Raw genomic sequence first — 27,964 nt, 5'->3', positions numbered from 1 at the left:
ATTAAAAATAAATAAATACAAACACCAATGTTTTTCTCAGTGTGACCCATTTTTAATAACACATCCTTTGTTTTCTTAAGCAGCTGTCACCTTCAACAACCTTTCCTGCAGGTTTTTCACACCCCCAGCCCTGCGGAAAAGGTTGCGTCATTGGTTCTTCTTTTACAAATATTTACAAAGCCTTGGAAATTCAGTTTTAACTCTAAACAAGGATAACAAAAAAAACAAAAAACTTAAAACTACAGTATCTTTTTTTTAAAAATATGTAAACAGTTTTTTATTTTACAGCGCTTGTAAAATATAAGAATTGTTCCTAATGCAGCTTTTTAAGTCGCTTTAAAGTGAACGTACTATATCCCCCCTGTGCCTGGGGATTAAGGAATGAGAAAACTCTTTCGTAGAAATATTGTGCTCCAGTGTGCAAAAAAAGGGGGAACAGAACAGAATCGGGGGCGGGGGGGGCACAACAGTGAGAAGACCACAGAAGTCCACGTTATAAAACACCGAAACGAGATTGCCGCTAAATCCATCTGCGGGGGTCAGGATTCGAAGAGAGAGGATCGATCTCACGGAACTTAAAAGGCTCTGGCCAGAAATGCAGCTCGGTTACGGGAAATTAAAAAATAGATCCGCTTTTTGCAGAGGGCGGGATTCCGGGCGGGCGGGGAGGGCATTTACTTTGTGTGCAATTGCAAAGTATCGGAGGTGGGGTGTGTGGCGGCCACGGAATCAACTAAATTTTTCACCTGTGCAAAACTGTTCCTGGGCGACCCCCCGCCCCCCCCCGAAAGGAACATCTCTGCGGGCAAATGTCTTCGCCGTACTTTTCGTGCGAGATTATTCCGCCTCCGGGCGCATCGACATAGCGGCGGAATTATTCGGAAACCGCGAAGGCTGGTTTGTCTCGTTTTGAGAGAGGCTGCTGGCCGCTCTTCACTTTCTAATCTAAAAAGCGGCGGGGAGGGTGGGGGGGCTTTAAGAGGAGGGGAGGAGAGGGAGAGAGAGAGAGAGGCTGCTTTTTTCGGGAGCTCCAAGTGCAGCAGCCTTAAACGAAGGAATTGAAGGCTAAGCCAACCTCCAGCGCGAGATTATATACGCTGCGTCACCAAGCACAAAATTCACACTCGGGTACCATGATGGCAAGGTTGCGGAGTTACCGGCGGCTCTTCAAGAGAGATTCTTCTTCTTGTTGATAAAGACTTTGATGGCTCCGGTGAAATCAGCCGAGAGAAGTACCTCGGTGTGGTCCGCCTTCAAGGCGCCTTAAAAGACAGAAGCCACGGTTTTATTAAAGAGGGAGCAGAGAAAGTGAAGGGGACGCTTGCAAAAGATCCTCATTCGGTCCCCAATTCTGCTCGGGATTAGAGACGAGGGAGAGAAGGGGGGGAGAAAGATCTAGGAGGCAGAGGGGACCCACCCCACTTCCACACATGATGCAAAACAAAAATTGGGGTGGGGGGTGGGGGTGTACGTGTGGCCAGGTTTTCTATCTTTCTCCCTGGATTTTGGAGAGGCAGGATGGTGAGATTTACCTCCACTAGACCGATTAGATCCCACAGATTAGGCCTCCTCCGAATCCCATCCGCTGGCCAGTGTCAACTGGCGACTACCCGGAGGAGAGCCTTCTCTGTGGCTGCTCCGGCCCTCTGGAACGAACTCCCCGTGGAGATTCGAACCCTCACCACCCTCCAGGCCTTCCGCAAAGCCCTCAAAACCTGGTTGTTCCGACAGGCCTGGGGCTAAAGAGCTGTTGCCCCCGTCTCGATTGGTATGACTGTTGTGAGTTTTAAATTATATATTGTTATGTTGTTGTTTTTTAAATCCTGTCTGTATCCCCCTCCCCGGTTCGAGTTGTGAGCCGCCCTGAGTCCCCTTCGGGGGGAAAAGGGCAGCATATAAATTTAATAAACTGAAACTGAACTGAACTGATTTTTGCGTTGAATTTATATTTGACCGACAAAAGAAACAAGGGGAGACTACTATAGATCGATTTCAAGTTATTCAGCTGCCGTCAGCTAGCTAGCCCCACCCTTTCTGGGATCCGAACCCAGGCTACTCCCTTTGTTTCATTGTGGTTAAAGCATAAATTCAGCATAAAAAATACTTTGCCGCAAAAGCTCCTGGATTGGGGATGAAAGGCAAAAGCGGTACTCTCCGTCCCCGTGACCTGACAAAAGCGCACCGACAAAAGCGCGACGTCATAAACACACCAACAACGCGCCGACAAAACCGCGATTTAAGTTAAGGTAAGGTTCAGGGTTAGGTTTAGGATTAGGGTTATTAGGTTGTAATTAGTTGTTTGTTGAAGGCGCGCTTTTGTCGGCACGATTTCGACCTCGCTGTTTTCTTGCCGCGGTTTCGTCGGCGCGCTTTTGTCGAGCGCGCATTTGTCGGTGAACCCTCCGTCCCATAGTTGGGTAGACCAGCATGCCCTTTTCTTCCGGTCTCACTGGGGGGGGGAACCCCCCCCCCACTTATTTTGGTGAGATTTTTCTTTCTCCCTACCACACACAACTAGCGGCATTCAATCCCACCCATCAAGAAACCCTCCCTGGACCGAATTAGGGGCTGTGCTGGTTCCCCTCCTTCCTTTGGTACCAGGTCCAGTCGGCGTTGATGCGGGGTTTGGGTTCAGGCTGAGGGTCCTACTTTTTGGGGTGCCAGTAGGCTTGGTCCTCTCCCCCCTGCCTTATTTAACATCTCCAGCCCCAGTGGTTGGGGGAGGGAGGAGATCAGAAGCTGCAGGGCTAAAAAAGTGGCCCATGGGAGCCTCTTCAGGGAAGCCCTGCTGGCTTTCCTAACTGGGAAGTTGGGGGGAGCTGGAGGAGACGCCCGGGTTAGAGGAGGACACCCTGGAGACCCACCGGAAGGAATGGGGTCTGCAGCCCCTGAATCTTCGCTCTTGCTTTCTCCTGGGGGCTTCTCGGGTGTTTCGGAGGAGACCATCAGGCTGGGGTTCGGGGCGAAAATGGCGGAGGTGACCACAGCGTTGTGCGCTAGAAAGAGAAGGAAGCCGGGTGAGTAGCGTTCTCTGAGGAAAGACAGGAGATGGAGGGTGGGGGAAAGAGAGAGAATGAGAGAGAGAGAGAGAGCTGTGTTCTTTTTCTGTATGGGGATATTAGCAATAGCAATAGCAGTTAAGACTTATATACCGCTTCATAGGGCTTTTAGCCCTCCCTAAGAGGTTTACAGCGTCAGCATATCGCCCCCACAGTCTGGGTCCTCATTTCACCCACCTCGGAAGGATGGAAGGCTGAGTCAACCTTGAGCCGGTGAGATTTGAACTGCCGAACTGCAGATAACAGTCAGCTGAAGTGGCCTGCAGTACTGCACCCTAACCACTGCGCCACCTCGGCTCATTATTATATTATTATATATATTATTCGGTACATCCTCCAGGAAAGCTCTTGACCGCGAGGGCAACTCAAGAGGTATTTTAAGTGGCTATTTAGCTTCTCCAGGAAATTCACACACACACACAGAATAACACTGCAGCTCCTCTTTCACCCCCTCTCCCCTCCCTCCCACCAGCTGTTTCCACCTCTGGATTTTACAAGCCGAGGGCTGCCACCTGTTTCTTGAGGCCCCCCGGACAGTGATGGTCCAGCTGACTCCCGCTGTCCTAGACCAATACCCAGGACGCCTAAAACCCACCCTTCCCCAGAGCGCATTCAAGGGGAGGGGGCAAGGGGAGGGCACCCCTGCTTTACCTTTGACCCCCTCCCAGAAGTCATTGCGATCTCTCCTGACGGAGGAGAATTTGCTCAGGTCGTGGTAGGTGCTCCAGATGTAGACGTATTTGTCTTCCGAGCCGCTCACGATGTAGGTGAAGTCGTGGCTGGGGAGGGAGGGAGGGAGGGAGAGAGGAGACCCCGTCAGTTTGTTGCAAAAATCAAATCCAGAAAGAACACACGGATAACTGATTCAGTAGGATTCATTATCTCTCTCTCTCTCTCTCTCACACACACACACACACTACCAACAGTTCAGAGGTGGGTTCCTACCAGTTCGCACCTATTCGGTAGAACCGGTTCGTCAAATCTACCGAACCGGTTAGAAGAGGTTCCACCAGTGGACCCGGAAAGCAGGCCACACCTACAGAAGAGCTTCCAATTTTTTTTGAAACCCATCACTGCCCCGCACACACACACAGACTCACACAGAGAGAGACTCACACAGAGAAAGAGAAAGAAAGAAATAAAAAAGAAAAAATAAAGAAAAAGTGAGAGAGATGAAAGAAAAAAAGAAAAAAGGGACAGAAGGAAAGAGAGAGAGAGAGAGAAAGAAAACATATGGCCGGCAAGCCACTCCCACCAGGTCACATGGCAGGCAAGCCACTCCCACAAAGGAGGCCACACCCACAGAGTAGGTTCGAAACTTTTTTGAAACCCACCACTGCAACAGTTGGTTCACAGGCAGAGGAGAGAACACTTGAGTTTCAGTTCAGAGCAGAATAATACCAGACTAGTTTCAGTTTCAATTCTCAGCACAGCACTCAGAGCTCCAAGGCTAAACCACTGCCGGGCTCCAATCTGTTTCAGCTCCCATTGGCTGACCTTGTTGCTAAGCTCTATTTATTGGCTGACCTTGTTACCATGTCTCTGCCAGCTCATGAATATTCTGACACAGCCCTTTCCGCTTCCCGATCACGTTCCGCCTGCCCAAGCCCCACCTCAGGGAAGCCCCCGTCAAGGGGGAGCCCGGTCCCCAGCTCCGAATTTAGGACACGTTCCTCCTGCCCTTCGGCCCGGAGCTCTGAACCTCCCCGCTCCCTTCCTCACCTGAAGCTGGCTTTGATCTGGCTGCTGCTGTTGACGTAGCCCTTGTACTTCATGGAGAGAGACAGGTCCCGCAGATCGTAGAGCCTGATGCGCGAGTCGTTGGAGGTCACCAGGATCTAGTGAGGCAAGGAGGCATTTTCGTTCAAGGGCTGGCAACTTTTGGACCCAGACTGGCGGGAGATGCTCTCCTGGGCCACCCCTGGGATTAGCTGTCCATTGTGCTTGCCTGCTTCGCACCGCATCTTTTGCCAGCCTGACGTTGGCAACGGTGGGAGAGGGGGAAGAGATTGGAATGAGAGGGGGATTTGGGGTGGGTTGGGTTCGGAGCAGAGCCGGCCCCGACTGTGAGGAGCGCCAATCGAGCACGGCAAGCAGACGGAGATGGGAAAGGGGCGAAGGCAGGGTCCCTTTTCCAAAGCAACCAGAGGATTTTTCATTGGGCATTGACTGACAGCGTGGAGGGTCAGGTGGCCCGGGGGAAAGAGGGGAAGTTCATTGCATCGTTTTCATGCCAAGCCAACAGGTAACATAGGCCCAAGGTAATATAAAGCATAAACGTTGTTGCGAGGAATACGGATTAAGACTGTAAGATTTATATATTGTCCTACCCAAAGGGGAGAATGTTAGGAATATAATTCTAACGGTTGGATTGGCAATATATAAATCATGTAACAATGCTATACCTGTTTCTTTAAATCATACTGTAAAATGTGATTGGTTGCTGTTTCCTCAATCGGCCATAAGAGGGAGCCAGAACGACTGTTAGCTCTCTGTTTTGTTAGATGATGGGCTGATCTGATCTGAGTGTTTTTGGAAGCTGGCTGTTAGAAAGTGCTGTGAGCTATTGTAAGTTTTGCAACTGCTAGCAAACGTTGAGTACCGGACTGTTAGTATGATACTGGATTATGTTATTTGGATTATCCCTTAACTGAAAGGCATTGATGACTGACTGAATTATCCTCTGACTTGGACTGTTTGATGGACTCTGATACCTCTATTTCCACGAAAGTAAAACCCTATTTAAATTGCAGTGTCTCTGCATGCTGGTTTGTGTGTTCTCCAAAACAACTCTCACAACGCTTCTCTGAACGCACTCGCTCTCCCAACGGGGAGCTTACCTAACAGATTCCGCCTGCTCTGCTCTGTAACTGCTTTGTTCTCCATATGCTCTTGGGGGAGTGGGGGAAATTGAACCAGGAACCTTTCTTGGCTAATTCAGAAAGCGGGATGGACCTTAGCTTTCAGACAAGAAGCCAAATGCCTTCAGACTGACCTGTGTTTCAAATGTTGTAATATCTGTCCTCAGATTGATGGCCCCAATTCCTTCCGTGATGGTGGGCGTTATGAGTTGAAACTGCCCGGGCACGTAAATCCCCTCCCGCAGGCCGTACCCTGAGACTCAGCCTAGCCTGTCACTACCTTGTTTTCACCCGGCAGGGGCTCGATCCCCGTGATCTTCCTCCCCACTCGATTCCGTCCTCTGGTCGACCTCACGTGGATTTGAGTGTGATACTTGAGATGCTAAAGAGAAACACGGGGGGAAGAAGGGAGAAAGGAAGTTTCACAAGATCCCTGGAGATTCAGGAAAGGGTCACGGCAGAGACGGAGGTGGGCCCTGCGGAGATCTCAAGGGGGGGGTCAGCAGGGGCTGAAAGCTGGGGTCCCAGGGGGCTCACCTCTGTGTCGTAGAAGATACACCGCCCGTCGTACGTGCCGATCACGGCGTATTTGCCATTCTGGCAAAAGTTTGCCGCAGTGATCAGCTTGGTCTGTCCGTCCACCTCGTTCCAAAGGGCCACTTTTTTGTCAGGGATGTTCCAGAGCCGAAGTTTGCCGTCCAGCGAGCCGCTTAAGAAGTATCTGTCATCCTAAAAAAAAAAAAAAAAAGGGGGGGGGGTTGTAGAAGAGCCCTTGTCAGGCCTGCCAGCTTTCTTTTGGATCTCTGGCCTGCCCCACTTTCTATTATTCTACTATGCCTTTTCTATAGTGGGAAAATGGGAGCAGGGAGATTGGACGGAGTTAGATGCTATGTAGCCATAACAACATTCTTTCTAGAAAGCCAAGGTCATCTTTTCTCTTTGCACCTCTGCACCTGACTGGAACTGGATGGGTGGAAGCTGCCAGCATGGCAGTGGGAGATTGGACCACGGGATGGGCTTGTGGGTGTGGGGGCAAGGTCACGAACTTCCAACTGGGTGGGGAAAACCGGGAAGCTTTCAGATTCGGGTTTTCCCAGATGTGCCAACATGGCTCTGTTAATAAATGGGCAAAACTTTGCCTTGGACTCTGATTTAATTTTGGATGCTATTTGGAACCCTGACACCACTTTCAACTCAGAAACCGGGATATCGACCAGGGAGAGGCATCTTGGCAGCTGCCGGAGGACAATCCGGGGCCCAAGACGGTACCCAGGGTGTCCTTCCTCCGCCATATTTGGGTATGCTGGATCTCTCCCCTTCCCTCTAAGGGTGCACAAACACCTGCTTTCTGCACAAAGTGGGTTGAAAATTAAAGAAACCGGGGGGGGGGGCACTGACCCTAGGATGGAAGGCGATCGCAGTGACAAAGTCGATGTGCTGGAAGCAGCAGAGGCATTCCCGCCGGGATATGTGCCAGAGCCGGACGGTCTTATCCATGGATGAGGAGAGTAGGAAGTAATTCTGCGGAACAGGAAGCAGGCAGAGGGTTGATTTCCGGGGTGCTCAAACTACAGAAGGACCTTATTTGTGTATCTATCAAACTTCTCCCTCACAGGAGGAAGAGGAAAATGGGCAACCAGAACAAGAGAGGAGGAAAGGAAGAGAAGAAGAGGAGAGGGGAAGGAGAGGGAAAGAAGAAAGAGAGAAGGAGAGAAAGAGTGGGAGGGATATGAAGAGGAGGAGAGAGGGTATGAAGAGGAGTAGGGGAGAGGAAGGGGAAGAAGGAAAGGGAAAGGAGAGGGGGGAAAGAAGAAAGGAGAGGGAAGGAGGGAAAAAAAGTGATGATAAGCAAAGCAATCTCGATTGTATATCTTAATTTTTTAGATGGAAAAACGAATGGTTAAAAGGGTTTAAAAACAATAATAACTATGGGAATGCATACCTGTAAAATGTATGTATGAGACTAAAAAAATAAAAAACCTTTTTATTAAAAAAAGGAGGAGTGGAGGATGGGTCCCTGAATGCTTGTGGCCCCAGCCAAAGAAACGCAGGAGCGAAATAAGATTTCATCTGTGCTAATAACAGGAGATGGATGACTGAGAACGGGAATGTCCCCATCTGGTGTTGGAATCCCCCAAACGAATCGGGGCTGGAGGAAAACCACAGCGGAACATTTTTGACCCCTCCTCCCTCTTCTTTGGCAAAAGGGGGGGGGTGCCTGGTCAGGATTTTACAGCTCTTTTGCTGGTTTTTCTTCAGGAAGGAACAGAAGTGCGTTCCCCCCCCCCCCCCCCGAGCACCGTTGAGATCACCACTGCTTTAAAACGTCAAACAGCCAGAGGATAACGGGATCCCTTACTTTCGACCAGGACAAATCCAGGAGATCCGCCGTGTGCCCTTTGTATTTGCAGAACGGCCGCTGCCGAAACGGCGTGCTCTTGTCATCGGCGTCTTCGTCGGTCCCACTGCACACCTGGAAAGCAGGTGCCAAAGGATGACAGGAAGTCCTCCCGCCTCCTCTTCCTGGATGCAAGCCGTGGCACGACAAAACCGCGCTCGACTAAGCCGCACCCGATTAAACCGCATCGCTGACGTCATCAACAGGGCGACAACAGCGAGCGTGGAGAAAGAAGGGCGCTTTAAATAGCGCTTTGAAAGCAAGCCAATTCAACTTAAGGTAAGGGTTAGGTTTAGGGTTAGGTTAAGGGTTAGGTTTAGGGGGGTTAGGTTTAGGTTTAGGGGTTAATTTTAGGTTTAGCGTTTACAGCGTGCTTCTGTCTCCGTGCTGTTGTCGCCCTGTTGATGACGTCAGCTACGCGGTTTCGTCGATCACCCTTTAGTCGAACGCGGTTTTGTGGTGGAACCGATGCAAGCAGGGAGAGCAGCCTACTCCTCCCCCCCCCCCCGCCCCAATTCCTGGTTGTTCCCACCAAGGAAAACTGATTTGAGCCCTTTGCAACTAGAGGAGGAAAAGTGGCGGTGCATATTTTGATGCCATTCCTCTCTGAAACTCTTGTTTTCTCAGTCCTCGGCCGCTTTAAGAGGGGTGGGACTTCAACTCCCAGAATCCCCCAGTCGGCACAGCCAAGCTGACCATCCCCTGCTGGCTACCGTGGGGGCTGCAAAGAGGTCTTTCGCGCGTGCAGGAGAAGCGTGGCACGACAAAACCGCGCCCGATTAAACCGCGTCGCTGACGTCATCAACAGGGCAACAACAGCCAGCGCGGAGAAAGAAGGGCGCTTTAAATAGCGCTTTGAAAGCAAGCCGATTCAAGTTAAGGTAAGGGTTAGGTTTAGGGTTAGGTTAAGGGTTAGGATTAGGTTTAGGGTTAGGTTAAGGGTTAGGTTTAGGGTTAGGTTTAGGGTTAGGTTTAGGGTTAGGTTAAGGGTTAGGGTTAGGGTTCGGTTTAGGGTTAGGTTAAGGGTTAGGATTAGGTTAAGGGTTAGGTTTAGGGTTAGGTTTAGGGTTAGGTTTAGGGTTAGGTTTAGGGTTAGGTTAAGGGTTAGGGTTAGGGTTCGGTTTAGGGTTAGGTTAAGGGTTAGAATTAGGTTTAGGGTTAGGTTTAGGGTTAGGTTTAGGGGGGTTAGGTTTAGGGGTTAATTTTAGGTTTAGCGTTTACAGCGTGCTTCTGTCTCCGCGCTGTTGTCGCCCTGTGATGACGTCAGCTACGCGGTTTCGTTGAGCGCGCTTTTGTCGAACGCGGTTTTGTGGTGGAACCCAGGAGAAACACCGAAGGACAGAAAACTCCAAGGAGCCAACCTTGTGGGCACAGCCGCCCGACTCACCCCCATATCGTTATCCGACTTGGCCGAGTTCAAACTTTCTTGGGACGGGGAGGGGGAGACGCGGCCTGGAAGGCAAGACAGGACATCAGCTGAAAGGGGCTTCTCGGAAGGACCACCCCCCGCTCCCTGCTCCAGGTGAGCCCGGCTGCCCCGCTGCCCAAGCAGAAGAGGGAGGCACCTTCCGAGTTGTACTTCATCCTCATGTTGTTGAAATAATCAAACGCTGTTTTCAGCACCCAGATGCGCACGAGATTGTCCTGGCCTGCAGAGGCCAGCAGCCGGCCGCAGTGTGAAAACTTCATGGTCCAGACGGCCCCCTGTCCGAAACGGCAAATTTGGGTTTAAGGAGCCCCTGTGCTCGAACGATGGCGCGCGCGTGCACAGCCCCTCTGGCCAGACCACCGGGGAGGAGGAGGTGGAGGTGGTGACGCAGCTCACCATGTGCTCCCCACTGAGATCCTGCACGACTTTCACTTGCTCGAAGTCATAGGGCCCCTTGAAGCCGTGGGCGGCTTTGAATTTCACCGGCCGGGTGTACGGCATGCCCTCGTCATCGCTGGACGACGGGTCGTCTTGATCCGTGTGGAAGACTGAGAGAGAGAGAGAGAGAAAGAAAGAGGGAGGGGGTAGAGGGAGAAAGAGAGAGGGGGGAGAAAGAGAAAAAGAAGAGAGAGAAAGATAGAGAACGAGAAAGAGAAATAAAGAGAGGGGGAGAGAGAAAGAAAAAGAGAGAGGGAGAGAGAGGGGGGGAAGGGTAGAGGGAGAGGGAGGAAGAGAGAGAAAGAGAGAGGGGGGAGAAAGAGAAAAAGAGAAAGATAGAGAACGAGAAAGAGAAATAGAGAGGGGGAGAGCGGGAGAGAGAAAGAAAGAAAAAGAGAGAGGGAGAGAGAGGGGAGGGAGGGAGAGAGAGGGGGGAGGGGTAGAGGGAGAGGGAGGAAGAGAGAGGGGGAGAAAGAAAAAAGAGAAAGAAGAGAAGGGGAGAGAGAAAGAAAAAGAGAGGGAGAGAGGGAGGGAGAGAGAGAGAGAAAAAGGTGAGGATACATCTTCTATTTGACATATTTATGTATCAAATGATTGTATTTTATCCTATACTGAATTTTTCGGAGTATAAGACGCACCAAGATTTTGAAGAGGCGAATTAAAAAAAAAAAGTTTCTGCACTCTGCAGACCTTCCAAAAACGGCCTGTTTTTTTGTCAAAAAAATGGCACGCATAGCCTTTAGGAGGCTTATAGAGTGCCTCCGTTTTTCACTCATTTTTGCCCTCCCCAGCCCCCAGGAGCACCCTGGAAGCCTCCTAAAGGCTATGCACGGCCATTTTTGCAAAGAGGGCGGGGTTTCGGGAGGCCAAAAAAATGCTTCTATTCCATGTATAAGACACACCCAGATTTTCACCGTTTTTTGGGTTGAAAAAGGTGCGTCTTATACTCCGAAAAATGCGGTAACTATCTTATTTTTACCCTGTTCTTGCTTTAAATCCTTTGCACAGAACTTTATCGGTAATTGATGTTTGAACCTTGTTTATGTTATGTCCTAAAGGCTAATCAGTAAATGAATGTGGCCTTCTCACAATGACACACTCCGGAGGTCGCTGGCAAGAATGAAAACCCAAACCCCAGAATTTCCTCAATCATTCTGCCTTTAAACAGCACCTTTGGATGCAAAGAAATGGCGAGGCGGGCATGGAAGCTGTTCTGTGCCAAGGAGGGGGGGGGGAAGGCTTTTCCTTGCTTTGACTTCCATTTTGACCCAGGAATGCCAAGGGTGAAACACCGGGAGGTGGGCAGGGGGGATGTTGGCTTGCAAAACCAGCGGTGGGCCCTTCTGGCAAGGTTTGAGTCATTCCTACAGACTTTGGGTAAGATGGTCTCCTCCGTGCAGCCACGGGAAGGGGTGGGGTCTTTATCAAACAAAGGCAGCGGAACTCATAAATTCAGCCCTGTTCCCCCCCCCCCTTTAGGATTCAGGAGAAGCTCCCCCCTCTCCCCCACCCGACTCCCTGCCTCATCCACCTTCGTCTCGAACGCTCTTCACTTTGTTGACGGCCCGTTCTCCGTATTCTTCGGCCAGATGACGAGCCCTCTTGACCGATTTGCCCAGGAATTTCTTCAGCTGCGTCCTTCGTAAGACCAAGAAAAAAGTTCCATGGCCAGCTGTTTTGGTCGGCCTGGATCTCCTTTCGGAGTCCCCGTCCCCCCCGCACCACCCCTGCCTTTTCAGCCTGTTTTGACGGACGGGCTTGTGGGGCAAAGCTACATCTGGAGGGATTCAGACCAAAAACCTTGAAAGCCCGACTTTTCTGCCATGGGACGAGTCCGTGATTGCTTTGGAAGCTCAAGGCAGGGTTAGGGAGAGGTCTGGCTGGTAGCCTTGTGTCCCTGAGAAAATTGGGGGGGCTGTCCTGACATAGGCTGTGAGTTCTGCTCATTCACCTCCAGCAAAGTCTTTCAAGGGAGGATTTACAGTCACAGACCTCATCTGGCTTGGAGAGCTGCCAGGACGATCTCTGAAGAACTTGGCAAGGAGCCTCAGAGAGTCACGAACCAATGAAGCGAACTAATTGTCTCCTGCAAACTCCACTCCCCTTTCGCTCCTCTTTTATTTCCTCTGGGAGGGGCCATTCATCGTCCACCTGTGGCCTTACTCCCAAGTTGACCCCTGTTCTTTAGCTCTTCCCTTTGTCCAGCAACTCTGTGCATGTGCACACTGGGAACAGGCTCCAGCTGTTCTTCTGCCTCACTGATGTCTGACTCCGAAGGCAGCTGATAACTGGCATACGGCCCTGGCCCCCTCTCTGCCTCCGACACAGAGCCCTCATGAAGAGCCTTCCCCAGACTCCAGGACTGGCCCAGGTTCCTCCCCAACCCTCCTCACTGTCCGAATCTGCTGCCAGCTCTGCTGGCCACTGATGGGCCACAACTTCCAGAAACCTCCGAGAAAGAGGACAGAAATGGGAGGAGCAAAAAAACCATCCCTGAAAACGGGTGTCCTGGTTTGCTGGCTGAAGCCATTTTGGTCAGTCCTGATTTCCCCCCCAAACCCCACTAATAAAATGGACAGAGCGGACATCCCCCCCCCCACCTTTCACCCAAAGAGCCTCACGTTTTCTGTTTCAAGCGGCCCCCGTCGGTGTCGCTCTGCTGCAGCTGCATTTTGTCTTCATCATCCGACTGGGCCCCGTCGTTACTGTGCAAGGCAACCGGGAAGGAGGGGGGGGGGAAGGTTCAGTGTTAGATAACCGAGGACCCAAAATCTTTGGGGCATCAAAGAGGAAGACTGTGGTGTGCCAGACTCAGCCTTTGGAGGTAAAGGTGGCACCAGTGGCTGCAGGAGGCCACTGATGACCTTCAGCCCTTCTCGGCTGCGGTGAGCACGACCAGGAGCCCCAAAGAGGTGTGGCCCTGTGGCTCATGCGCCTCCTTGCAGCCCCATGCGTGCTCGGGCGCAGCCGCTGAGTGGCGCAAGCAAGAGAAATGGGCAGTGGGCACCACCGTACCTGACGTATTCCTTCGTCCGCCGCATGATATGCAACGTCAGGGGGTTGATGCCCGTGGGCAGCTTTTCCTCCGCCAGGCTCAGGGGTATCTCCTCGCCCGTGTCCAGGTTCTTGATCATGACGCTGGCCAGGATTTCCTACAGGGAAGGGCAGGAGAGAGAGCGGTGAGCTTCATCTTTTGGGATCCTCCCAGGGTGGCAGTCGAGGGATGGAGACGTGTTCTGACTCAATCTTCCTTAACAAGCACGAAGCAGAGTCTTGGTCCCGGCAAAACCTCTTTTATTTACACGACTGTGAATTCCTTTCATTCACAGTCAGCAAGGCTTAGCAAACAGTCTTTCAGAGGAATGTTTATCCACACGAACCTTATCTCGCTTGGATAACTAGTTTTCCAAACGCAGGGCAAAGGCAAAACTTGGCACAGAGTCTCTTATAGTCACAAACGGAACTTTCCACTCTTGAAATGACCGAAGGAACAAATTGTTCCCGGCAAAAGCCCCCTCCCCATTCGCTCCTCTTTTGTTTCCTCTGGGAGGAGCCAATCACCTCCAAGGTGTGGCTTTACTCCCAAGTCGACTCTGCTTTCTTAGCTTTTCTTGTCTTCTGGCAGCTCTGCGCATGCGCACACTGGGAACAGGCTCCAGCTGTTCCTCTGCCTCACTGCTGTTTAGCTCCCTCTCTGCCTCCGACGCAGAGCCCTCGTCTGAGCTTTCCTCAGCCCCCAGGACTGGCTCATGTTCCTCCCCAGCCTCCTCACTGTCCGACTTCTTGCAGGCCACAAGAAGATAGATTTGGGTCAAGATGCATCGAAGGGGCAAACCGGAGGGGCCACTAGGCCTTTGCAGGGGAAGGGCCCTTTCTTCTGCGACCACAAAGAGCTGCTCCCTTTTGCCTAGAGGGGCTTCCAGCTGGCAAACCTCTTGACGGGACACAGCTCTGCAGGAAGCACGGCTGGGAAGAGCCCCCCCCCCCCCTCCGGAATCCCTCCACCAGCCAGGACCAATCTGCAAAGGCAAAGAGGCCCAGGGCGGCCAGGCCTACCTCGTCTGTGAGTTCTCGCCCCGAGTTCGATCTGGGTCTCTGGGGTCCGATCACTTCGCTCAACACCACCTGACCGTCTGCCGATTTCCCGTTCTCCTGCAATGACAGGAGGCGCACGAAATGCAAATCAGAAAGAGGCGGGAGACCCCTCCCCATCCCCCAGCTCACCTGTCCTGCGGTGCTGCGAAGAGGATGGGGACAAAGGCCAGACTATAAAACTAGAAAGGGGGGGGGGGCTTCCCTTTTAAGGCTTGCAATATGGTGGCCTCCTACTTTTGCACCCCTCGCAAAGATGCTAACAGGGAAGTGAACACCTCTGACCAAATCCTTCCATTCTCCTCCATTGAGCCAGAACTGAAGAAGCTTCTTAGATACAAATGCAGATTAACAGAGTTGGAAAGGACCTTGTAGGTCATCTAGTCTAACCCCACACCCAAGCAGGAGACCCTACACCATTTCTGACAGGTGGCAGTCCAGTCTCTTCTTGAAAGCCTCCAGGGATGAAGCTCCCACAACCTCCGAAGGCAACTTCTGTTCCTTTGGTTGATTGTTCTCACTGTCAGAAAATTCCTCCTCATTTCCAGGTTGAATCTCTCCTTGGTCAGTTTCCATCCATTCTTCCTTTTCTGGACTTCAAAGATGCTTTGGAAAATAGCTCAACTCCCTCCTCTCTCTTGGCAGCCCCTCAAATATTGGAAGACTGCTATCCTGTCTCCCCTGGTCCTTCTCTTCACTAGACTAGCCATGCCCAGTTCCTGCAACCGTTCTTCCGTTCTTCCTAAGAGCCGGGGTGGCGCAGTGGTTACGGTGCAGTACTGCAGGCCACTTCAGCTGTTATCTGCAGTTCGGCGGTTCTAATCTCACCGGCTCAAGGTTGACTCAGCCTTCCATCCTTCCGAGGTGGGTGAAATGAGGACCCAGACTGTGGGGGCGATATGCTGACTCTGTAAACCGCTTAGAGAGGGCTGAAAGCCCTATGAAGCGGTATATAAGTCTAACTGCTATTGCTATGTTTTCGTCCCTAGTCCCCTCATCATCCTGGTTGCTCTTCTCTGCACTCTTTCTAGAGTCTCAACCACGAGGTTTGACCTCTGACTTGAGAGCGAGCATCTACAGGATTTGCACGATAGCAAGAACATGACTCTAGATTAGGACCTTTGGAGGGGGGAAGAGGGAGATCGAGCATGCTGGCATTGTCAGCTCCCTGCCAATCAAATACAGCCTTCTCCAAACAGTGGCTTCAGCTGGACGGTGGTCCATCTTCTCTCAGGAATTCTGGCTTTGTACATGCACAGAATGTCGAATCTCTTCTAAGAGGCACCCCCTGCCCCCAGGCGTTTGGTGAGCCCCCCACCCCCCCTTAAGCCCACTCTCCGAGGCTGCAGCACATCCTTCCCCCCCCCAAACCCCGACCGGAGTGCTCTGGCCAACCTCCACTCGCCATTTCCTCACCTGAGCAGTGACCACTTTATCGCCGCTGGTGGCGCTCGCCAGGTCCAGGGAAGGCTGAGAGTCTTTGGCCATGGCGTCCAGGGAGGCGTTGGGGGTCAGGAGGCCGCCGAGGGGAAAAGGATCCCGAGGAACTGCGGGAGAAAGGCAGGAGTTGAAAGGGGTGGGTGGGTGGGTGGCGGACCGACTGGGACCCCTCAGGGAGGATTCGGCTAAGAAAATCGAAACTTGCCTTCCAGGCCGGGAATCTTGCCGGTCTCGATTTCCGAGTCGCTCTTTTTCTTCCTCGGTGGGGGGGCCGGCCGGGCAGGGGGTGGTGGCCTGGGGGGCGGGAGGGCCACGGGAGGCGGGGGCCTGGCCGGGCCAGACTTCTTCGTGCTAGCCACAATATCCGGCTCCATGGTTAGCTGCCGGGGGGGTTTGGCTGGAGGCGGCTCGTCGGTGGCCGAGGAGCCTTGGGGCAGTGGGGGATCGGAGGACGGGGCCTGGTCGAAGCCATCTGGCTGCCTCAGGTCGGCGGTCTGGTGGCCTTCGTCCTCCTCCTCCTCCTCTCCTGCCGGGTCTCCTCCATCGGCTTTTTGCTTTCGGCTCTCGCTTGGGCTTCCTGCGGAGATGACGCCATCTTCCCCTCTGGGGTGATCTGCCCCCTCATTGCTGGAAGGCGGCGAGGCCTCCTGGGACGTCACGCCGTTGGCCAGACCCTCGGGGGCTTCGCGGGGCCCTTGCGTTGGGGCTTCTGCGATTAAGAGTTTGGGAATGTGTTGGAGGAGATCCGCTCCGGAGACCCAAGGGTTTGCGTGAGACGAGGGGTGGGTCAGTTCCTTTTCGGGAGGGGCCAAGCGGTCATCCTCCAGCCGATTGGCTTTCTGGCTTTCTTCTATGATGTGGTCAATGATCTAAAGAGCAAATGAACTGCAGTGAGACCATCTAGTTTGCTTAATGATTACTTATTATTATTATTATGCGCAACAACAGAATTGTATCACAGCGGCCGGTTGTTTCGCCGGATTTGGCATTGATGACTAGGCCTGAAAAATCAGCTGGCCAGTGCACGCATGCGTGCCGGAGCTGAGCTCATGTGCCCACCAATATGGCTCCGTGTGCCACCGTGTGCCATGGTTCCTCCATCACAGACTTAGAATGACAACGAGCAGGTTCTAACATGACTTGTAAGCGGAGGGCTGCTTGCCTTGGGCTTATAGCAGAAGTCTCCCAACCTGGCAACTTTGAAGACTCGTGGACTTCAACTCCCAGAATTCCTCAGCCGGCTGGCTGAGGAATTCTGGGAGTTGAAGTCCACGAGTCTTCAAAGTTGCCAGGTTTGGAGAGCCTTGGTATACAGCATCGGATTTAACCTTGAAAGAAACGGATCATCCTAAATATCCAGTATAGGGGAAACACGGGAACTTTTCTCTAAACAGACCAAATCCCACCCCCCTTTTAAAAACACTAAATAATCGTAGCAACAACAGGCCGCAGCCCCTCGTAACTTCCACCTTGTCACAGGGAAGCCGAATCGGAGCTGAAAACGCAGGAGCCCACCATGCTTGCTTTAATTCTCTGCTGCTGTTATGCTCGCATTGAATTCGGCTGATTCCGTTTTGAACGAGGGGCCTCAGATTTACCTGTCAATATTTACAGAGGGAATAATACGGCCGATAAAAGCACAGGCTGCAGACGACAAAATCTTGAGCGTAAACAACTGTGTGTTGTGTAACCTCTGCAGCTTAATGGTTCCGATATCCGTTCCCATTTCGCAGGCCTCAAAATAAAGACACAAACTCTTTCGGAACCACAACCCCTTAAAAGAAAAAAAAATTCTCTCTCCAGCACGTCCTATCCTGGAAAGAAATGCCATATTTTTCAGAGTATAAGATGCACCTTTTTTTCCTCAAAAAGAGAGGGTGAAAATCTGGGTGTGTCTTATACACTGAATACACCATTTTTTTTGCCTCCTGAAATCCTGCCCACTTTGCAAAAATGCCCGTAGCCTCTAGTAGGCTTGTAGAGTGTTCCTGGGGGCTGGGGAGGGCAAAACGGAGTGAAAAACTGGCTGTCTTTTGCTCGTTTTTGCCCCCCCCCCAGCCCCCAGGAACACTCTATAAGCCTCCTAAAGGCTATGCGTGCCCTTTTTTTTTGAGAAAAAAACGGGCCCGTTTTTGGGAGGTCTGCAAAGTGCTAAAACTTTTTTTTTAATTTGCCTCTTCAAAATCTTGGTGCGTCTTATACACTGGTGCGTCCTATACTCCGAAAACTGCAGTACATAAACCACTTCAATCTTGAGGATCAAGAGGTGGCGAAGGCGAAACGGAGCTTTCCCATCAGTGGCTGACGAGAAAGAGCCATCCCGCCAGCCCTTTGGCCATCCGTTCGTGGCTAATTTGGCGCAGTGGTTAGAGTGCAGTACTGCAGGCCACTTCAGCTGACTGCTATCTGCAGTTCAGCGGTTCAAATCTCACCAGCTCAGGGTTGACTCAGCCTTCCATCCTTCCGAGGTGGGTAAAATGAGGACCCGGATTGTTGTTGGGGGCAATATGCTGACTCTGTAAACCGCTTAGAGAGGGCTGAAAGCCCTATGAAGCGGTATATAAGTCTAACTGCTATTTTAAATCCTGCGGAACAAACCTTTTTGGGGTCGTCCTGCTTGATGTCCAGGTCTTTCCCTCCTTCATGCTCGTCCACCAGAGAACCTCCGTCCGGCTCCTGGAAAACAGGATCACAGGCAATCAGCCTCGCCATCAGAAGTCGCAAGAGCTTTAAGTCCAGTGGCTGGGCTGGGCAGGGGGAGAGTGGTCACTGTTGCCTCTGGCCAGGCGGAAGGACGAGTTGGAGAAAGCCGACCTTGATACGGCTGATATCCTAGTGGCAGCTAAGTACCTTGGCACTGGCTGCCTTTTCTCAGAAAGTTCCTCGTGTCCGGAATCCCAAGGGCAGATAAGAACGGGAGGCTCTAGGAACTTGTGCCTTCGCTTGCTTGCTATCGGCTGCCATAGAAACGGGGGAGGGAGGGGCCTTGAGGTATTTGGGATGGTAAACCTATGGTGCTGGAGGAGTTACCAGGAGGGAGTCTGGTTCTCACCATCTTCAATGAGCCAAGGTGGCGCAGTGGTTAAATGCAGCACTGCAGGCTACTGCTAGATCAGCAGTTCAGCGGTTCAAATCTCACCGGCTCAAGGTTGACTCAGCCTTCCATCCTTCCGAGGTGGGTAAAATGAGGAGCCGGATTGTTGTTGGGGGCAATATGCTGACTCTCTGTAAACCGCTTAGAGAGGGCTGAAAGCCTTATGAAGCGGTATATAAGTCTACTGCTATTGCTATTGCTATATTCTGTGCATGGTGGTGTCCCGTGTTTGGCCTTGGTCAAAGTCAACCATCTCTGCATAGGGTTTTGAAGGTGCACCCCACGTGACACCTTTGGGACTTGCAGATTGGCCATTGGGTTGGGGTGATTTGGGGGGGCAGGGAGGGTGCTGGGTAAACGTTTGATGTGTGTGTATTCGCCGCCTTTTTGGCTCAGATCTTGCTTTCCTTTCGCCGCTACCTTTTCATAACCAAGTCAAGGTATCTTCAATTCCGCAAACAATGGAGCTGGGAGTTTTCTTCCTTGGTTATTGAAGGAGACGCGCATGGCGACGCGTCTCTTAATCGTGGCAGCTTTGCGTCGGGCGGACTTCAACTCCCAGAACTCCCTAGTCGACACGCTCGGAATTCTGGGAGTTGAAGTCCGCTGGTTACCTCGAAGGGACAGACAACCCCCAGCTCTTCTCACCCACCCCCCTGCCAGTCAGCAGGCCAGAGGGCCTGAATTATATGAATTATATGCTTTAAGAGAGGGAAGTCCAGGCAATTCCCTCCAGACTCGCTTCCCTGTCAAGCTAGTGATGGTGCTGCAGGTCAGAGGCCTTCAAATGGGGAGAAAGGCTGCCCACAACGAGGCGGTGGCTGCGGCTGCATGGCACAAATATTGACACAAAGAGACACACCTTCAGTGCTGACGTCCCCGTGACTTTCGTTGGCGACCTAGTGGAGGAAAAACAAAGACACGGGCCTGATAAGACCAGGAGGAAAAAACGCCCACCAGCCATTTAAGAACTAAGATTCCTGCTCTCGTCCTCCGGTTCAAGGGAAGCGGCTCCTGCTGGCTCAGCCCCTGGGGAAGAGGACCGGCCCTCTGGGTTGACCACAAGCCCAAGTATCCCCCCCCATTACTCGCTGGATTTGTTCTCGGTAAGGGTCTCCACTGCAACCAGTTGAAGCGGCAGTTTTTCACTGGGCCAAGTTTTTGAACGCAATTTCAGTCGCTTCCTTCTTTACTCTCAAACACTGATTGGGGGAACAGAAGCCCCTGGCTTCCCCAAGCCCTGTGCTGGGTCCATCCTCCCTTATTTCTCTGAAAATAAGACCTCCACGGATAATAAGCCCAATTGGGGTTTTGCACGCATGCGCTAAAATAAGCCCTTCCCTTGGAAATATTGCATCACAGCAGAAGCCATGAGGTGACCACACTTGCTGCCCTCCTGCACCTCAAAAATAGTAAGACCTCCCCAAAAATAAGACCAAGGGCTTATTTTGGGGGGGTTCAAAAGAAAATAAGACCCTGTCTTATTTTGGGGGAAACACGGCAGCTGGCTGTCACTTCACAGGCTCAAAGAGACAGCCGATTCCCATTGCTTCCTTCCCCTGTTGGGGATAGAACGGTGTTCTGTCCCCCCTTCTCCGCTCGTTAACAGACGACAGGCAAACAAACTTAAAAGGAACTCTCTTTATCAGTTCTCGGCTCTAGACTGGCTGCGAGCCCAAAAATAAACAGAAATAAAGTCTCTTTCAAGGAGATAACAGAATACAAAGCAAAACTCTTACACGCAATGCACTTCTCCAAGTGTATCCTTGAATCAGGGTTACAGAAAACAAAGCACTTCTCCAAGTGTATCTTACATAAACCACGACCGATGACCAATCAATGTTGAACGAACCAAGGAACGTTGACTCCTGCAACCGGGGCGTGGCACCGTCCGTCCTTTTATCCCCAGAATATGTCCCTAACCAGCCCCAGCTGCATAGTTAATCTTGCATCCTGGAAAGACTCACAGGAGATGCTGCTGAGTCACGACAGAACGGTGTGGCCTCTGAATGTAAAATTTCTACCTTTCCTTGCGCTGCATCAGGAGGGGACGTAACTTCTGATTGCCCAATGATGCCGGACCCAAGAGTGACCAGGCCTAATGCCATGATGGCCGTAAAAAGCCAACAGGCCTGGGGATAAGTCTTTAATTTGCCCCACCCGAGTGTTGAATGTTGCCCCACCCGAGTGTTGAATGTTGAATGCAAGTTGTGTTTTTATTACTCTATTTTGTTCACATATTGTTTATTTTGAATTGCACCCCCTCCCTAATGATTGTAAGCCGCCCTGAGTCCCCTTAGGGAAAAGGGCGGCCTATAAATCCTAATAAAACTATAAAACTATAAACTATTCCAGAGATGAGATTTCTCTCGGGCTCTTTGGCCAAAGCAGCGGTAGGTAATAAAAGCAGCCATTACCCCCCGCCCCGGTGGGTTTATTTGTGCGCAAGGAGATGGAAGGGTTTTTCACCTTCTTCCTTTTTTTGGCAGGGAGCACAGCTAAGAGAGGGGAGTTTCGTTTTTTTTTATTAGGAATTATGTCTGCGAAATACAAAAAAAATTGTATTTTTTCCATCTGCCGGTCAATGTTGGTTGGCGACCCCCCCCCCCCGGGGGGAGGGCCTTCTCTGTAGCTGCTCTGGCCCTATGGAATGATCTCCCCGTTGAGATCCGGACCCTTACTACCCTTCCGGCCTTCCGTAAAGCAACTGGCTGTTCCGGCAGGCCTGGGGCTGTTGATTTATCCAGCCCCATCATAAGTTATGAATGTGGTGGAATTTTTAATGTTGTTTTTTTATTTTTTTTCTGTATGTCTCCCTTTCCCTTTTTTTACCTGTAAGCCGCCCTGAGTCTCGAGAGTGGGCGGCATACAAACCAATTAAATGAATAAATAAAAAAGAAATCCAGTATTGAATACTACATATAATTACGGCGGCAAGGATCGCCTTGGCCCAGAAATGGAAAAACAAATTAATCCCAAGCGAAGATGAAATAATAAGAAAGGTTATGGGCTGTGCCGAAATGGACAAACTTAACTAAAGAAATCCAGGGAAAAGAAGAATCAGAATTCTACCAGATATGGGATCAGTGGTATAGGTGGATGGAGGAAAGAAACAAGAATCAATGAAGGAATATAACAAAACTCAAAAAAAACAATAGTTGTGAGTAAAATAAGAGGGTTAAGAATGATGAAATCCAAATGAAATACAGTAATACAGGGGAAATAATATAAGGTGAGCGGTATCGATTGATGATAGCTATTAGAAAGAACAGGAAGCTCCTGTTCGTATTGTATTGTATAAATGTAGTGTACGTCTAATTTTTGTCTGTGTGTATTTTATATGTTTGTTAATAAAAATCTTTTTTTTAAAAAAAGAGAGAGAGGAGTTTCTCTGAGTAACGAGGAGGAGAATGGTTACAGGAGAAGACCCAAGCAAGGCAGACCTCCAAAATGGCCCGGCGCTAAGAAAGGCGGACTTCCTTATCATCCAACAAGGGAAAAATCCCTTCGTCAGATTAATGCTTCAACTGGCTGAAACTGCAGAAGTTAGTCAAAAGGGACTCCTTCCAAAGACGACAAGGAGCCACCCAAAATGCACAATTGGAAAAGACGCAACCTCATTCTCTCTCTCTGCTCTGCGAGGAAGGTTGAGCCACAGACAGACTTAATAAGTTATCTTTTGCATTAGTGCATCGGAGTAGACTTAAACCAGAGGCCCTTAAGACTGAAACCATTAATGCTATAAAGGCTTGTCCGATGAGCAGCTTCTTTAGCAAAACAAGAGAGGCTTTTACAACACACACAAACACCACACACACAGACGTCCAGTCTGCCCCACTGTTCAACCCAAAAACGATCTTGCAAAGCAATAACCGGAATACTAAAGCCGCATCCAACATGGCTTCCCTCTCTTGAGGTTCTTCGCCTGCCCATTTCTGACTGTGGGAACATTCAGAAAGGGAATCTGCCTCGTTTGACAGCATCCATTTTTATGATCCAGAGACTCTGTTCCTCGGAGGCCGGCCAACTGTGAAAAAAGACAGACCGAGAGCTGCGTTTCTGAGTTACAACTGCAGAGGTAGCTTCCCTAAGAAATATACGCCTAGCCACAGATTCCTTCCCCTGGGGAAAGTACGAGAATATTATCTCAGGTGAAGATGGGAGCCTCAAATGGACTCCCTATATTGCACAAATGAACCTTATTCCTACCCCATTTCCCCCCAAAATAAGACCTCCCCAGATGATAAGCCTAATTGGGCTTTTGAACACATGCCCAAAAATAAGCCCTCCCCCAAAATATTGCAACGCAGCAGCCATGAGATGACCACGTTGGCCGCCTCCTGAACCTCAAAAATAATAAGCCCTCCCCAAAAATGAGGACAAGCGCTTATTTCGGTGGTCAAAAGAAAATAAGACATGGTATGGAAGCTTAAGATGCCTTATAAAGTGACTGCCACATCACCAGAGCCTTCGCCCTAAAAGCTCATGATATAATCCACGATTTTTACTAGGTGTAAGTATTGACTTTATAGTGGTAGAGACTAACTTGATTCTGCACCTAATAACGGCAGCAAGACTGTTGGTGGCGCAATACTGGAAGAAGGAAGATTTGCCTACAACTCAAGAATGGACATTGAAAGTCACAAACTTAGCCGAGATGGCTAAAATATCGGCATATCTTAAAGATCACTCAAATGAGAGATATAAACGAGACTGGAAAAAATGGATTGACTATATACAGAATAAATACGGGACCAAGAAATTCCAGTTAGCCTATGCTTAAGATCAGAAATGATTTAAATTGTTTAAAGTTAGCTCAGCAAGAAGAAGCTAAGATCAATGTAGAGATGTTATTAATTTCTTTATTTCTTTTTTCTCAATAGATTTTAGACTGTGTTTGTTAAAAATCCATACCGTGTACGGGTTCTGGGAAGTCGGGGGTGGGGGGGAAGGAGGAGAGGGGTTGGGGGGGAGGGTGGAGGGAGGGAGGGGTATGCATTAGGCTAGACAAGAATTTGGTGGTAAACTAGAACTATTTTGACACACACAAAAATTGTGCTCCGATGTCTCACTGATTGAGGAATGATTAAATGTTTGTTTTAAAAGAAAATTAAACTTTTGAGATTCAAAAAAAATATATAAAATAATAATAATAATAAAAAAGATATAATCCACGATTTTATCATTCAGAATTATAAAGCCACGGAACCATGCGCCACGCACGGGCCACGCATTCATCCAAAATGCATCCCACCTATCCCAATTAAACACTGAACTCTCTTCAGTAAAGTTTTTTGGCTACATTAACATACACAAATCCAGCTTTTAACAAAACAAGCCAAGGAGTTTGAAACAGAGTGTTAAGCTGAAGTTACAAGCTGTACACAATTCTATAAACACCCTCCAACATTTTACAAAACAGTGGCTTCAAGAGGAAAAAAACCCCACCAAGTCTTTGAACCTCCTTCTGAAGACTGCAGAGAGAGAGATAGAGAGGGAGGGAGGGAAGGAGAGAGAGAGAGGTGGCCAGAAATGAGTGGAGCGACTTCCAGCAGGAAGACAATCAGCCACAAATCAGGTTTGCAGGCCCTGAAGTCTAAGATAAGGGAAGTCTTGAGCAAAAGAACCAGCCAGAGCGAAATTGCTTGCGGTTTTCAGAAAGGTGCATTTAGCTGCTGGTCTAATTTGGCCTGAGAGCTCTTTGAGAAGAGAAAAAAAAACACCGACTTCAAATCTGGTTCATGGAAGCGAATGTGAATCATCCCTCGCCTCCTGCACCCTGGAATTGTTGAGGCTGAAAGCATCCATTGTGTATGGAAGAGGCTTATTCAGCACCGTGGGGTTTTCCTTTGGGCAAATAAGGGCCTATCTTTGAGCTACCCACACGGGGCTTTCCTTTGGACAAACGGGCCATCTCTGAGATACCCATACCTACTCCTTCCAACATTCTTCCAGTGGCAGATAAAGATTCAACTCATCCAGATCAGGTCAACACCTTGCTCCGAAAAGTTGATCAAAAGTAGCGGGCTGTTTTTCAATCGCTTGCCTGAACAACCTGACTTAACACAGGGCGAAAGAGAGAGTTTCTCAGGATTTGTTTATTTGCCCTCCTTGGAAAAAAAAAATTATCTGGGTTGGAGAAAACATGAGTGTAACCAGGAAAAGGACGGAAAAAGAAGGGTGGAATGGGTCCCTGGCCAAGGGAAAGGACGGAGGGATTCTGGGCTCATGTCCAGAGAGGTGTAACACGCAAAAGATGGGAGGGAAAAGGGAAGCAGAAATGTAAGGAATTAAATAGGGGGTTTCGAGTGAAATGGAAGAAGGAAGAGTCAGATCTCAACCTCAGAAACTTTTAAGATGTGTGGACTTCAACTCTCAGAATGCCAGCAACTTAAGACTTATGGACTTCAACGACCAGAATTCCCCAGCCACCCAAGCTGGCTGGGGAATTCTGGGAGTTAAAAGTCCACATCTCTCAAAACACAATCTGAAATTCCCCCCCAACGGAAGTCCACATCTCTTAAAACTGGCTGCTCTGGAATCCTGGGAATTGAAGTCCACTGGTCTTAAAGCGCCCTAACTGAGGCATTCTGGGAATTGAAGTGCGTACATTTTAACGTCCCTGAGGTTGAGAAAGAACGAGTTGGAGGGTTGACACAGCCAAGGGAAGACGGATGGAAAGCGGGCAAGAGGGAAGCAGGGCCTTAAGAGACACGGGTCCGAGTTGGATGCAGGGATGGTGCCCTCCAGCTGGGCATCGCAGGGCTAAGACCTAGAGGGAAGCAGGGCCTTAAGAGACACGGGTCCGAGTTGGATGCAGGGATGGTGCCCTCCAGCTGGGCATCGCAGGGCTAAGACCTAGAGGGAAGCAGGGCCTTAAGAGACACGGGTCCGAGTTGGATGCAGGGATGGTGCCCTCCAGCTGGGCATCGCAGGGCTAAGACCTAGAGGGAAGCAGGGCCTTAAGAGACATGGGTCCGAGTTGGATGCAGGGACGGTGCCCTCCAGCTGGGCATCGCAGGGCTGAGACCTAGAGGTGGCCAAGGCTGCAAAGGGAAGGCAGCCGCCGCAGAGGCAGAAAGTGGATCAGGCCTGCCAACGCCATATTTCCGTTTCTCAGATTGCCACAGTGTGGGAGGGAAGGGGAGGGAATCTGGAATGCCAGACAACAGACCACCCCGTGGGAACCAAGGTCATCTCAACCAGAGACTGAGGGGAGTTGCCGAGGAGATGCCAGGACACCTATCTGGACTAGGAGACCTGTGACCCACACAAGGGGGGGAGCTCTCTTTTCTTTTTAACTATATTGAAACCGTGGGAAATATTCAGAGCTGGTTTTATTTCCATTCGTACAGATAGGATGTGCTCAATAAAACCTGAGAAAGCCAAAAAATCTCGGAGGGCTGGCTCCTTTCGTGGAGGGAGCTTTTGGGGGGGGGGGGGGGCTGCCAAGCTGGACCTCAAAGGAGAAACAGGGGGAGGGGGCAGGATATCAGTGCAAAAGCATTTCCCTCCCCCCCCTGCCCATTTCGAGAGAGGCCAAGAAGAGGCAGCCAAGGGCAGCCACAGGCTGAGACCCCCTTGCCAGAGATGGGAGTGGTGTCAGATGGGGGTGGTACAGATGCAGAGGGTCAGGTGGGTGTGCCAAAGATACAGGGGGGGGGATGCCAAAGATGGGGTAGTGGTGGTGGCAAAGATGGGGGTGATATGGGGTGTGTGTGCCAAAGAGGCGGGAGGGGGGGGGACATGGGAGGTGATGTGGGGGATGCCAAAGATTGTAGGGTCAGATGGAGGTTGCAAAGATGGAGTAGTGGTGAAGCTGGGGGTGATATGGGGGATGCCAAAGATGTGGGGTGGGGAACATGGGGGGGGGCGATATGGGGAGGTGCCAAAATTTGGGGGGTATCAGATGGAGGGTGCAAAGATGGGGGGTGTCAAATAGACGGGGCGGGGACATGGGAGATGATATGGGGGATGCCAAAGATTGTGGGGTCAGATGGGGGGACATGGGGGATTGCAAAGATGGAGTAGTGGTGAAGATGGGGGTGATATGGGGGATGTCAAAGATGTGGGGCGGGGAACATGGGAGGGGAGAGATATGTGGGGGGTGCCAAAATTTGGGGGGTATCAGATGGAGGGTGCAAAGATGGGGGGTGTCAAATAGACGGGGGGGGCATGGGAGGTGATATGGAGGATGCCAAAGATTGTGGGGTCAGATGGGGGGGGACATGGGGGATTCCAAAGATGGAGTAGTGGTGAAGATGGGGGTGATATGGGGGATGTCAAAGATGTGGGGCGGGGAACATGGGAGGGGGGAGATATGTGGGGGGTGCCAAAATTTGGGGAGTATCAGATGGAGGGTGAAAAGATGGGGGGCATAGGGGTGCCAAAGATGGGGGGGGAGACATGGGGGGCGATATGGGGGGGGTGCCAAAATTTGGGGAGTATCAGATGGAGGGTGAAAAGATGGGGGGGCATAGGGGTGCCAAAGATGTGGGGGGAGACATGGGGGGGCGATATGGGGGGGTGCCAAAATTTGGGGAGTATCAGAGGGAGGGTGAAAAGATGGGGGGCATAGGGGTGCCAAAGATGTGGGGGGAGACATGGGGGGGTGCCAAAATTTTGGGGGGTATCAGATGGAGGGTGCAAAGACGGGGGGCGCCCCCACCCTTTGGCCAGAGGGTCCCACGAGGGGAGGGGCTTGCATTGGGGAACCCAAAGCAAGAGAAAGGGGGGGGAAGAAAGGGGGCCGGGGGGGGGGATTCGGGGCCAGGAAAGCGGCTCGACTCGACGCCAATCCCACCCGAGGCTCCTGCAGGGCTGCGGTTCCGGATCCCGCCTTCCTCCTCCTCCTGCCTGCCGGGGCTGAGAGCCGGGGGAGCTGCGGGTTGGGGGCGCCCGCTTTCCTCTGCCCCCCCCGCCCTCCCCCCAGAGAAGCGCCGCCTGGACTTCCATGCTCAACCTCCCCCCCCCTGCTGCTCCCTCCGGGCGGACTCACGCCGAGGGGCTCCCGCCGTGCTGGGCGACGTCCTCGGAGGCGTCGTAGAAGAGCTCCTCGGTATCCGAGTCCGACGCCATGGCGGCGGCGGAGCCGTCGGGGCAGCAGCAGCAGCAGCAGCGGCGGAGCGGCGGAGCGGGCTGGGCCACGCGGAA

General features: G+C 51.2%; 1 protein-coding gene across 1 annotated transcript; it reads right to left on the bottom strand.

The window, feature by feature from the left end:
- Positions 1-36: 36 nt before the first annotated feature.
- WDR44 (WD repeat domain 44) lies at positions 37-27,964 on the bottom strand. The gene is made up of 20 exons (XM_087728317.1): positions 27,810-27,964; positions 19,674-19,710; positions 18,316-18,393; positions 15,923-16,586; positions 15,694-15,824; positions 14,242-14,337; positions 13,201-13,337; positions 12,807-12,890; positions 11,717-11,823; positions 10,144-10,295; positions 9,884-10,022; positions 9,706-9,770; positions 8,280-8,393; positions 7,319-7,441; positions 6,458-6,649; positions 6,201-6,302; positions 4,782-4,897; positions 3,711-3,838; positions 2,865-2,996; positions 37-1,262 (listed from the first exon to the last, which is right to left on the bottom strand). The coding sequence occupies exons 1-20, from the start codon at positions 27,887-27,889 to the stop codon at positions 1,168-1,170; spliced, it is 2,772 nt and encodes a 923-aa protein (XP_087584443.1). The 5' UTR covers positions 27,890-27,964; the 3' UTR covers positions 37-1,167.

This window comes from Thamnophis sirtalis, unplaced genomic scaffold (genome assembly GCF_051295495.1).
Source record: "Thamnophis sirtalis isolate CommonGarterSnake01/CBP01778 unplaced genomic scaffold, rThaSir2_p1.2 scaffold_13, whole genome shotgun sequence".
In the NCBI taxonomy this organism is placed as follows: domain Eukaryota; kingdom Metazoa; phylum Chordata; class Lepidosauria; order Squamata; family Natricidae; genus Thamnophis; species Thamnophis sirtalis.
This window is presented reverse-complemented; position numbering and strand designations above follow the sequence as displayed.

Coding starts and splice junctions, on each gene's coding strand:
- WDR44 (XM_087728317.1), bottom strand. CDS start 27,889: ATGGCGTCGGACTCGGATACCGAGGAGCTCTTCTACGACGCCTCCGAG. Junction 19,711..27,809: donor CACGGCGGGAGCCCCTCGGC/GTGAGTCCGCCC, acceptor TTCCTCCACTAG/GTCGCCAACGAAAGTCACGG. Junction 14,338..15,693: donor ATAAAGTGGTCACTGCTCAG/GTGAGGAAATGG, acceptor CTGTCATTGCAG/GAGAACGGGAAATCGGCAGA.